Source organism: Sander vitreus, chromosome 8, assembly GCF_031162955.1.
Source record: "Sander vitreus isolate 19-12246 chromosome 8, sanVit1, whole genome shotgun sequence".
NCBI lineage: Eukaryota > Metazoa > Chordata > Actinopteri > Perciformes > Percidae > Sander > Sander vitreus.
In genome coordinates, this window is record NC_135862.1 from 32,854,235 (window position 1) to 32,867,423 (window position 13,189).

Consider the following 13,189-nt stretch of genomic DNA (forward strand, 5'->3'; position numbering starts at 1 on the left):
AAAGTTAAACTGTGAATCAGGCCCTGTGGGTACACACATGCTCATATTTATGTTCACCTAGAAACAGATGTTTGCTTTTAATTGCACACTAATCCTTGTGTGCTGATAACTTAAATTCCACTATACATAAAACAGCCGACAAGCTTAAACACATATATGAATCAAATAGTTTCATGTGGGTCGCATATGATCCGGGCATGAAAGCAAAACAAGTGCACAGAAACATGCATGCACACAGACACAAATACGAAAGCCTGAAGAAAGATATGGATCTCCTTCTGTGAAATAATGCCCACACATTGTGCTTCTCCGTCCTTTGAGATTATATTTTAATTAACTCTTCTTGTGTCAAAGGGATTTTTTCCAAGCGGTAAAAAGATAAACATTGATGATAAAGTGCCTCAATTCTTTCTGCTAGGCTTGGATGTTATGAACTACCCTAAATGTCTAGTACATTTTCAAATGGTTTCCTGATGGCGAATATGGCCCACAATAAAAGTCCCCTTTGCAAAAACATTATTATAGTCATTAGCATTGCGTTGCTTTAATGCTTTTGCTGTCCTGCTGTGACTCACTGGGGCTGGATTGTAATATGTCTGCCTTAATGGACATGAAAATGGGTGTTCATGTTGTTGAGTCCTGCTGAGAGATATGTGTAGTGTGTGTGGTGTGTTTGCAGGTATCCCCCTGTACGTGTGTACGTGCATATGGTAATGTCTTTTCCTGTATTTGCATGTGTGTCTCATGTACCCTTGCCATGCCGACAGGCTTCTGGCCTTTTAGTCAACTTGATCGAGTTCATGGACCAACAAGCATTGTATCCCACCATGTCAGGAAGCCTTGTGAGAGAATTGAATTACCATTTTGACACCTGCAGGAAAAGCACAGAGTCCCCTGGGTGCAGTGATTACTTTGCAGGGACATTACATGTAATGACCTCTATAGCTGAACGTCTGCCAAAGCTAGTTCATCACGCAGACAGATCTCCATAGACAGCCTAGACGCTGCCGTGTGAAAGTCTTGTAACTGACATGATGTGTCATATAACTGTCATTCCAAATCCAATGAAATTGTTCACTTTGTCTATAATTTAGATGTTTCCCATTAACTCTGGAAGATGTTTAAGTTTTTATCAGTTCCTAATAAATTATAATGGAATAGTCATTGTTATATTCTTGGTTCTTGATGTAAAGCACTTTGGATACCTGCTGGATGCTGTAAAGCGTTTAAATGTTGATTGATTGATGGATTGATTAGCTGTTAACATGTTTTTAAATGAAAACTTTAGTGATATTGACATAAAGATAATTACCCTCTAATAATAGACACGTGACGTGAATGGGCCTTAGCAAAGTCTCCCTACAGTGTCCTTTGTCTTACACTGAAACAGCCTATTGACAAAGAAGACAGGTTTGAGTGATTTCTGCACAGCTCTTGTGCATGAGGATGAGAAACATTTGGTGCTGTGTGTAATTGATGATTCCTATATCGATCTTGGTAAGATTTCTTGAAACATTATTTCCTCTTGTCTAAATGAAAATGATACTTCTTCATCTTCTTCTTTATTAGGGGAACACGTGAAGTTAAGACTATATATTTAAATACATCTAGGTTAAATACATTCACACTGTATGTTTTCACAACTCCACATATATTTAACGTGACCATACATGTCTTGTGTTAAGTCAACAGGGTAGCTACTTTATTTCCATACGAGATAGTTTTTAAAATAATAGCCAAGAAAGACATTTCCGCTTTTTATTAACAAGCACGCACAGGATTTTCAGTGATTTCCAAGTTGACTGTCTCTTTAAACTGTATGGGAGATTCTAGAAAGTGATGAAAGTTATTTTGGAAGCCAGTTATCATTATTAGAAGCTAATTGAGAAAGCACCTGTGTTTTAATGCGGAGGTCACCTGTATTTAAGGGCCTATCCTTAGTCAGTGCCTTTCTGCACCTGATACCATGGGAAAATCCAAATCCGACATAGCCAAAAAGAAAAATATTTGTGGCCCTCCATAAGCCTGGTTCCTCCTTCTTGGCTATAAAGTAGACATAACAAAAGTGTATGACATAAGATGCTTTATTGTCATTGCACCACTGTCTGACAGTATTATAAAAAAATTACATTGGTACTCCCTGAGAAGTAAAAGACACAACAATCACAACAAAGACTACAAAATTAAAAAATAAAGAAGAAGAAAAAAAACGTTTTAAAAAGGTAGTTGAACGTATGTATTGGAGTTGGTAAAAATGTAGTTTAAATGCCATTACCATAGGTGTACTTACATATATATATATATGGCCTCAGGTAAGTGTGTTATAACCATCGAAAAAGAATGAAAGTAGAATTGTTCAAGAGAAAATGGGGATTGTTGTTAGTTCTTATGGTGACAGCACAGGTCAATGGGTTTTCTTGATGACTTAGCAATATAAATATGAAGCAATTAAATTCAGCAATCAATCAAATCAAATCAATCAATCAATCAAACATAGTGCACCAAAGACTTCTCTCCTCGCTTTGTAACTACTTCACTGCTTGTTTGTCGCAATACCTCACATGACGAAAAAGGCGTCCATCAGCGTGTTTGTATAACGTAGCGGGGAGAGCAGGCAGCTACACGGGGTTTAGTAGTATGTAAGGCCGGAATTCCGCGTAGGGAGGTTGGTTGAGGTGGCCGATGGGTAAAACAAAGGACTTTCATCCAGGAGACCGGGCTTATAGAAGCGTAAGCCCACTCATGACCTTTTCCTAAACCCAACCGTCACGTTCTTCCCGCGTGTCACGGAAACGTAAGCCCACCCATGACCTTTTCCTTAACATAACTGCGTCAAAAGGGTCAATAGTCCCGACCAAGCGCGTTTAGTTAAAACGCGTTATATGACGCTAAAGGAGACTTTTAGTGTCAATAAGAACAACAAAGGCACCTGACCAAGCGTCCGTATTTTACGAGATGGGAGTGACAACCTGTTGTTTATATGTAAGTTAGCCAGCTCCGATGGTCATGGTTCTTTGCAATGGCAAAGGTAGACATAAATATGGTCCGCCACTCTGACCCTCCTGCTATGTTGATTTGAATGTCCGCTCTACTCTCATTTTAATTCTATGGTTATAGCTCTGTGACAGAAATAATTGATTATTTTCCTCATTTAAGCACTCTTGATATGTGTGAGGGAGCTGCTAGAGGGGGGGATCAAGAGATATGAGGATGAGCAGGTGGGATGTCACCGGTTGACAGATGGCTCAGTTTGGCAGATACGCATCTTGTATGCCATACCGTATGACGTATCTAATTATAGCCCCTACTGTGTGAGGATAACCCAGCAATTGTTGCTTGAGTCTTTATAAAAAAAAATAGTTTAATTGTAGATTGCAGAATGTTCATGTCTTTTTCTTCTTCTGATCAAAATGCAACATTTACACATGACATTTTACCCAATCACTAGAGGAATGCTAGAGAAGAGCTAGAGGGCATTATGATGGCGGAAATTTGACTGTGATCACAAAGGCATTAAATCCCCCTCCAATCTGTCATCTCCACCCTTTCCCTGTGATTTCAGTCCAATATGGAAACCCTTTTATAATGTTGATGGATCTGTTAATGATCAGTGGGTACCTTCACTTACTCTCTCCTTCTTTGTAGTGTTTCACTAGCCTAATGGTTTCTCAGCACACATGCTAAGCTGACCTACATACTGCTGGATGTTTTTTTTTTCTTCCAGAAAATCCTTTGGGTTTGTTAGGTGTGCTCAAATCATTAAAAGTTTGCTGTTTCCGAGCTGCATCTGTAGCATGTCTGTCAATTTCTGCAACATACGTAATTCTGCTTGCTTATTGTAACTCTGCTTCCTTATTATTGCTCTGGATACTACAGCCTCCAAGGTTGTTCAGCTTTTGGGGTCCTTTATTCAGCTATGGACCTTTTTCACGGCAGACATTTTGACTTGTCAAAGTAGGAAAAGCACAGCTGAAATTGAAAAAACGATGGCTCCATTCCATCAAGTGTCCCAGTAAGCTATTTCAGTGAGTCAGCATGAACAATACCAGGGCCTCTCCTAAGTGGAATGCAGCCATCATTAATGGGTTTGAATACACCTGTGCTTTTCCTACTATGACATGTCAACATGTCTGCTGTGAAAAAGGTCTATACAGTCCAAACTCTGAAATCTGGGTGTTATATTTGATCATAATATGTTTCTTGATCAACATATGAAATCACTATCCTGCACATGGTTCCTTCAACTGAGAAACATTGCTAAACTTAGAGCTGTTGTTTCACAATCTGAGCTTGAGATGATCATTCATGGTTTTATATCATCCCGGCCTGATTACTGCAACTCCGTTTTCACCTGCCTCAGCAAGTCATCCCAGGACCGTCTATAACTGGTCCAGAACTCTGCTGCAAGGCTGTTGACCAGGTTCACCAGGATGTCGCACATCACTCCTATTTTATCCTTAAAAGACATTGGCTTCCGATCAAGTTTAGCATCCAATTTAAAATTCTTGTTCTGACATATAAGGCCTTGCATGGTCTGGCACCTGTTTATATCGCGGACCTGCTCCATCCGTACACTACCAACAGGTCCCTCAAGTCTTCTAACCAGGGATTACTGGTGGTCCCACGCACTCGTTTGAATACTAAAGGTGACCGTTCCTTTTGAAGTGGTAGCTCCGACTCTGTGGAACGTCCTTCCTATTAACTTACGTTCTGCAGTCTCGGTTGATGCTTTTAAAAAGACACACTTTTCATTTAAACTAGCTTTTGTCTCATGTTTGTAACTTTGGGTTTTTAGTCTTTTAATCTTCTACCTTCATTGGTATTTTATTTATTTTCGCGTGCTCATTTTCTGTTTGGATCCTACCATATTTTAACAAAAACTTATTATTACATTCTAAAGTGGTTCTTTAAATAGTGTAATTATGCTAAATAGCAGCTATTGCCAATACACAAAGAGTTTGAGGTTACCTATCTCTTGACCCCCTGTTCGCTGATAATAGCAGCGAGGCTTCTCACTATGGAAAACGCTCTCCTTAAGACGACTGTCCTTACTCCAGCCAATGCTGGCAGTCATGAGGCTTGTGTTAAAGCACTTAAATTCACTATAAACAGGATTGACGCAGCGCCACTCGTCCTTCAAGCTCGTCATTTTCTTCATGTAAAAAAGGTGCTCTGGTGAGACACAAGGGTTACTGGATACAAAACCAAACATTGTCTTTCAAAAAAAGTGTGAAAGTGCTTTAATATCGAGTTACACTAACTAGCATGTTGCACTGACGCCAACCTAAGAGTTGCAGCATGAACAGAGCAGTTGCATCCAGTCTGTAATCAATCAGATGCATGCAAGAACAAATGATTCTCACTGTGATAACAGTGACTCACACTACTTTAAACCACTATGCAGTATGTTGTTGTCTGATAAACCTACAAACATATTAACCCACACAGCCACCACCATTGTTTGGCTGTTTTGGGGCCGAACGCCCACACAGAGTGGGGAGTTTTTTACTTGGCAGCCTGGTCTACAATAGAGATTATTTAATCTAAAAGAGTTAACTGAGAAGCCCGAGGCACAAAACGCACACATCCGTACCTGAGACTGGGTTTTTTTTTAAAAACTTTATTTGGGATTGGGCAGCTGGTGAGTTATGGGGGATTGTTTAAGCTCCGTGGCTTTGCTAACCTGACGCTCTAGATGGTTTGTTACACAGAACCATCTGAGAAGTCATTGGAAACTGTTTGGAAAAGGGCAGGCACTATATCTGGCAGGTGATTTAATGATCTGTCTATTATGTCCACCATTGTTGTTTTGAACAGAACAGACAAGACAAAGACAAACAGTCGCTGCTGTCACACACACCTAAACCATGCCCGTAGCTGCCAGTGGCTCCTCGCTGGACACTGATTAGTTCAGTTAGCTGGTAGTTCAGACACAAGGGCATTACTTAAAGCCGGACAAGATCGTTTTTGAGTAATATGTGATTCCACTGTTCGCTCGTTATCTTGTGATCTCATGATCTCGCGAGAATCTAGCTGCTGTGCAAGGTAATGGCTTTGCGGCTGTGGGCGGTTATGCTATTACCTTGGTTAGCCAAATAAAAACGTGTTAGTTATGCCAACATGCACTCTTGTGCCGTCGTGTTTTAAAGTAACTGTAACATATATTATATATATTTTGGACATGAAATCTGTCCCAGTTCTGTCAATCAATTCCTGTAACATAAAAGCAATAAATCTCCCTTCCCTTTTGGAGTAGGCTACGTTTAGTCTAAGTTTCAGCCTGGAATTAGAACTGTAAGCTACCATATTTTTGACCCAAACTTAGTCTGACAGATTACGTAAGCTTTACATCTGAAGTAAATGTAATGTATTGTACATTTTCTTGAGAATTGACCACAGTGCATGCAATCATCCTTGCTATCTTTTCCGGTTGACTGTAAGTGAACTTGCACATGAATAACATGCGTTCATTTTTAATGACTTGTTAAAACAAAATACACGCAGCTAAATTAATTTATTCACATTATTATTTACTACTCAAAGACGGAACTCAACTGCAACCGCTGTGTATCTGCTGTTACCATTCCTACCATTCTCCTCTCTGAGAATCACTTGAAACCACACTATAACAGTCCGTTTCTATGGGAACACCCTTTGTTTTTCAAAAGGGGTTAAAGTGCTTTTTTCTCCAGCATTAGTTTTTTTTAAATTGAATAAATGTAATTTGAAGAGAACATGGGTCATGAAAAGTCAAGGAACTTTTTAGCTGTCCAATTTGAATTGTAAAAAGAGAAGAAATTGCATCTTGACTTTCCCTTCCCAGTGTTAAGAGAAAAAAGAGAAACTATTGAACACATTCTTTTTTTTAATGAAAAAACACCTGTCTGTGTCAGGTTTTTCTGCTCACAAACCGTGTGTTCATGTGCATTGATTTGACCTCTTCCTTTGTTCTGTGTGTTGCAGGTTGCCCGTGTGGGGGGCCAAGTGGATGGAGGCCATGAGGGCTGTGTACCTGGCTTCCAGGTCAAACACTACCAGGTGGCGTACAGTGAAGCTTTCAAGAAAGGCCAGGCGCTTATACAAGGTCAGTGCACACACAGTGAACTTTTTGTGCTTTGCTTTAAAGCTTTAGTGCGTGACTTTTTGATATTAATGAACGTCCGTTACATTCAAGCCATTGTCATATGAGTTGCTACAAAGCTAATGAAGACTATCAGCTCCACACAACTCTCTCTGGATTTCTCAGTATGGCTGTGTTTAGAAAATGGTGTCGTCCGGCGAGTTTCGCGTATAGAAAATTTAGTGAAGATAATTACTTCTTCACTAAGTAGAAGAGTCCATCATGTTTTTTTAATCCTCCGTGTCCTCCTTGGCTACTAGCAACTGTGTGGAGGAGGGGTGGGGGCTGTGCACGATCACGGAAGGCTTGTATCATGTGGACGCGCCAACAGTTTAGTTGTCATTACTTAGAGTTCCTCATGGGGGGCGACAGAAACTACGCACTATAGCTTTAAAGTTTACTCTAGGGGTCTTCAACGTGTTTAGGCCAAGGACTCCTCAGCTGAAAGGGAGACGGAGCAGGGACCCCTTACTATATATAATGTATAAAATTGAGTTGCATATTAAACTGGGCCAATAACGTGTAGGGCTGCCGAGGGCCTTTAGATATACCTTTTTATTGTGCATATAATACTAAGGTGTTAAAATAATAATTGTTGACATATTCATATATTTATACATCATGTTTTAATGTTAAAATGTGGAAAAGTGGATGCTACCTTACCTATAGGCCAGTAAGCCTATCGTTAATGTTGTGTAAATTAAAAAAAGATGTATCTTAACAAATAAGATGTTGGATTCATGTTAATGTACATTGTCATATATATATATATATATATGTATATATATATATATATATATATATACTGTATATATATACTGTATATATATAATTTTATTTTTTTTAAACTATCATACAATAATTTGGTGGCCCCCCTGCAGCAACTCTGAGGACCCACTAGGGGTCCCGGACCCCCTGTTGAAGATCTCTGCTCTAGAGGTCTTCACCGGTCTACCCGAACGCTAGAATCTGAGACTCGAACTTGTCCCAGGTCCCAGGTCTGTGAGTGAGGCCCCCATGCTCAGGAGGTGAATGAGCAAACGTACAGTTATTAGTTTAGCACAGGGGAGAAGGTTACTAATTAAGTAAGACACAATGTTTGGTTTTGACAGCTTGTAAATTAACGTTTACTGTTATTAATAGAGAAGAGAAAGAAAAAAACTTTATTTTTTACATACAATCGTACAGTACAATGTAGCGTGCGTGCGTGAGTGCGTGCGTGCATGCGTGTATAGGTTTTTTTTTTCTTCACATTCATTAGAATTAATGTGGATTCTTGTTACAAACAAGAGATAGGACAGGCTGAGTCTTAGCCCCACAAAGACGACAACAACAACAACATAATTTGTGTCTGCAAATAAATTATTCTCCTTGATTGGATAAAATTTACAAAAGTCTCTCTTTTTTTTCCTTCATCTTTTGTTCCTTTCCTGAAGACAGCTTAGGGCTGTTCAGTTAAGCGTGCGTGTGTTGTGTTCTCATATGCATGTGTGTTTGCCTTGCGCATATATTTTGCTGCAGCTTTAAAGTCCCGGTACACCAGTTACCATGCTCGAGTCGACTTAGCCTTTCGGAGAACTCAGTCCCCAAGAGCCTAGGACTTGTATTTTTATTTTATTTTTTTGTATGCAGAAATATGTGTTTGATCTCAGCAGGTTCATAATCAAACCGTTAAAGGATTGAGAGGAAGTTGAGAGGAAGGTTATGGAGGTTCATTGCAGAGTGGTCGCTGTTGTGGAGGCTCAGTTCCATTTCTTAGCAAGTCGGGAAGCAGCCTTGCCCCCCCCTTACTGACTGCAGTTGCCGGTCCCATTCCCCAGACTCCTGCATTGCGAAACTCAGTCCACAGAAGTCCAATCTCAACTCCATATTGCTGCCAAAACTTATTGGTCCAATCTGCTCCTCTGGTACCTTCCGGCAATGCCTACCTGCACAGCTTCACTTCATCTCCATAGAGATCAGCAATAATGTCTGCTGGCTAGCAGTCAGCTCCTCTGGGGTTGTGTTTATAGCCGCTGGCACGTCTCTCCACAGAGATTGTCAAGGTGCAGTCAGCTAACTGTAGTTTTAAAGCGGAGGACCTTTTCACCGATTCAAATGCTCAATAATTAATTCACTTTTGCACGGAGTTTGTTAGTTTTACGTGTGCGATGTGATGAAATACAATGGAAATATGTAAATTCAAATAGTAATAATTGATAGTTTGTTAATGCAGTCTGTCATTTATTGTGCAGCTTGTTTTCATTCCCCGCTCATTATTCAGCCACTTCATTTATTTCATCATCCCACTGTGTTACTCTCCACATTACGAGGCTACATTGGAGGAATACCATTACCTTTTTTTGTTTTAATGACACGCACACAATGTGCTGTATCTATATACACAGGAGTAACACATTTACTTCCTTGGCTTCATGGCTGGAGTGTCATGCAGTGCCTGTAGAGGTGTTCTTGTATGGCACAGCCTTTATTTATTTATTTTTAAAGTGGCACTCCACTGAAAGTCAGCTTTTCCAACTGAAAACACATAGTTTCCTACCTAGACAGCGAAATATGACAAATCTGAGCATTTTCTCCTTCAATCCTCTTTTTCCTGCTTTATTATGTTTGATTCGGTCAGCCAGTGATGCATTTTGTCATCTGGAGGTTCAGTGGCGCGTGTAGTAGGAGACAGAACTCAGTTCTGCTTTAGTGCTCTGCTCTGGGACCAGAGTGGTTCTATTACCTTGAATATGCTCCTGTCAGCAGAAACACCTCTCACCATGGGGGGGTCCCGCTGCTCACAAGTCATGGACAGAAGCATAGGCATGCCAGTGTTCACATACAATGCACTTAACTCACACGCACACAAACAAACATAAATATATGTGCATGCTTAGAAGGGATATTCAGGAGACACACAAAGATGAACGCTTGCATGCATACTGTAAAATGTGTGTGTTGTGTTGTTGTTTGTTTACAGCTGCACATAACTGCACAGTAACATAAATGCTATACGTTTTTGATCATAGTGTCTCTTAAAAATTCAAAGCACTTGCACTTTTCAAAATGCCTCAGCAGGTACCGGCACGTCGAAAAATCAACATATAAAAGTACAAATAAGGCACATGATTTCAGCATTCAGCTTGAAATATGTGTAGGTAGTTTCCTAACAGTGATCAAAGTGATATAACATGTGTACATGTCAGTGGGTCTGTTTTGTCCATATGTTTGCTTGTATGTGTGTGATTTAAAAGGAAATGGAAAAGGGAAAGCCACACATAGTTCAGTGCATTCAGCAATATGTATGGATTTCAGATTGAGTGTTGATACTATTTTACCTTCCATCCATTTAGTTAAATTTGAACAAATTGTCTGCTGAGTGTGAGCATGATTCACACTGAGTGCCAGAGGCTCCAGCCAGGCCCAGTGACACATGCAGATTTATGTAAATTCTGCTCAGCCCTGTGCCACCTGCTGTAGACCTCCCTGTGTAATTACCATTGGAGGGGCGGTCTGTTAGCGAGAGATACCTGTTGGCGCAGACCGGGGTTCAAGGACATCCATCTCGTCTAATGGCCGTATCCAAGAAGCCAGCGCACGCACGTATTGTACAGTGTGCAAACATTCACTCTTTCTCCAGCTTTCCCACTCCTGCTCCTCTTGTTCTGTTTGCCACTCCATCATGAATATTTCCTCTCTCTGGTCCTGGTTTTTCTACTTGTCTTTCTGTTTTGTTTCTTCCTCCATTCACTCCAGTTCTCCTCCGGCGTTACTAAGGGCGTTACTTTTTTCAGTAACGAGTAATTTATTTGATTACTCTTCCCATCTTAATAACGTTGTTACCGTTACTGGCAAAAAATGCGGCGCCTTACTATATTTGAAGCTGTTTTTTTTCATCAGACCAACTAGATCTCTGAGTCTGAGCCGAGAGGCAAATACCTTTTTTTTTACTCTTCTTCCTTGGTTAGTGGGCAGTGCACGACGCAAGCGCATACATGCTGACGATTGGCTGAGGTTGACTAAAATGTCATGGTTAGCCAATCAGAGGTAGAGTTGGGCGGGTGTTCGAAAGCACGCATAGTCAGACACACAGGGAACAACACCAGCGAGTCAGTTAACGAGAGAGAGACAGGTATGGCGTTATGAAATCAAGGAGAGGGTTAACTTCTCCTGCTACAGATTTTCCACCGTGGTCAGAAAGAACAGGGGAGACACTTTGTTTCTCTCACTATATGACTCTAGAGTCGCTGCTCGCTCCAAAGCTAATCGCTGTCCCTCTCTCACTTCTCCCTCGCTCTATCACCTACTCCCCCCACACACACACACACACACACACATGCCGGCTCGACGCGCACACCAGCGCACAAGTATAAAGATCAGGCCACATACGTTATTTGCACTACAAAGAGTGTATATATTTGTTATTTATTTTTGGTATAGTGATTAACAAGTGTCTTTTAATTTTGCCCAGTTGTGGCCTGTTGAGGTGTTGTGTTATTTGTATCGATCCACTATATAAACATAATATCTACATACATGGCATTTGATTGGAGGCTAGTCTCACTTTGTCCCATAGCAACATTAAAATAGTTTAGATTTGTGTACATTGTTTCTGTTAATGTACTGTATTAAGTGTCCATTTCATTATAATATTCAGATTTATCATCAATAATTGACCATGCACATGTATTTTAAGTTCCATTAAAGAGGGGGATGTGGAGGTGGGGTCACATTTGAGCATTTGAAAATGTCCTTGAAAGTAACGCAATAGTTACTTTCTGAAGTAACTAGTTACTTTCATAATTTGTAACTGAATCACTAATTTAGTTACTTTTTGGAAGCAGTAACTAGTAACTGTAACTAATTACTTTTTAAAAGTAACTTGCCCAACGCTGCGTACGGACACGTCTTTTCATTTGCGGGAAATGGTTTGCTCCATTTCTACCACTGCTAGATTGTGTGATTTGTGTGTTCTGTCGATTGTGTCTGATTTCAATCAGTGAAACTGACCTAATGCTCGTTTGAGGTTAACCATTCATCCACTTCTTGTTTTGCCCCTGACACATTCAATGTTTGTCATGTCAAATCACTTTTAAACCAAATATCTGGACGTGATTTGAAGGATTACACAAAAACACCAAAACCTGTACATCTGCACTGCTAGATTGAAGTGTTACACAATTAACCTCACATCACCTAGAGCCTACAGCTCAATTTGAAAACCCTTGTAAACAAAGCAGCAATGAATAAAAAAAAAAACGAGAAGCCTGGAAATTGCTTTTTCGCAAAGGAGTTGAGTTCACAAAGGTGTAAGAGATATTTAACCCGATGGGGAGGACTGCCATTTTTTGCTGACTAATGAATAAAATGAAAAATGGACTCCAATATAGGAAATAACAGTGTATATATAGTCTTTTATTCGATTAATATGCAATGCTGTCAAATCAACGGCTTTCTCTGTTTCAATGCAACAGCAACCACTGCAGCGAGACAACACATTCTGTCGATGCACAGTCAACAGACTAGTTACTTAGTTAGTTTCTTAGTTACTTAGTTTTTCTAAAAGAACCATGTCTTAAAATGAAAGGAGGATTTCAAATGCAGGCTTCACCTTCATACATTTTACAAAAAGAAATGTTTCTTGAGAGTGTTTCACATACCAAACGACGTCTCCACAGGGTCGAGACGCATTAGGGAGGCCAGGTGGTGAATGACATTTACTGAAAGGATAAATTAGGTTCTGAAAAAGTTACTTTATGTGTTCTTTCTCTCAGTGGGTTCTGCCATGATGCGGAGAAATACAACGAGATGTATTGATTCTGAGATGGTGTTATAGCTCACCTTAGTTTTGCAAGCTGTTTGTTTCTTGCCTTGCTGCTGCCTTCTCAGACGTGGCAGTAAAGTTGATGCAGTTTGCTGTCACCAACCTGGCAGGCTGTCAGAAATAATGGCACTTCATAATATCCGTAATGCAGTTAGTGTGCAGAAAGTGAACTTGTTCATGAGCATTTATTGCCAACATGCCGAAGACGTTATGTTCTGTTAATTTATGAAAACCTTATGTGAAACCACGGTTCGAATTCTATG

General features: G+C 40.1%; 1 protein-coding gene across 1 annotated transcript in view; it reads left to right on the forward strand.

Moving 5' to 3' along the window:
* cdh13 (cadherin 13, H-cadherin (heart)) overlaps positions 1-13,189 on the forward strand; it is a 434,001-nt gene that overhangs the window by 110,137 nt on the left and 310,675 nt on the right. Inside the window, exon 2 of the mRNA XM_078257870.1 lies at positions 6,964-7,084. Within this exon, the coding sequence (XP_078113996.1) occupies positions 6,964-7,084 (121 nt within the window). The remainder of the gene's footprint in view (positions 1-6,963; positions 7,085-13,189) is intronic.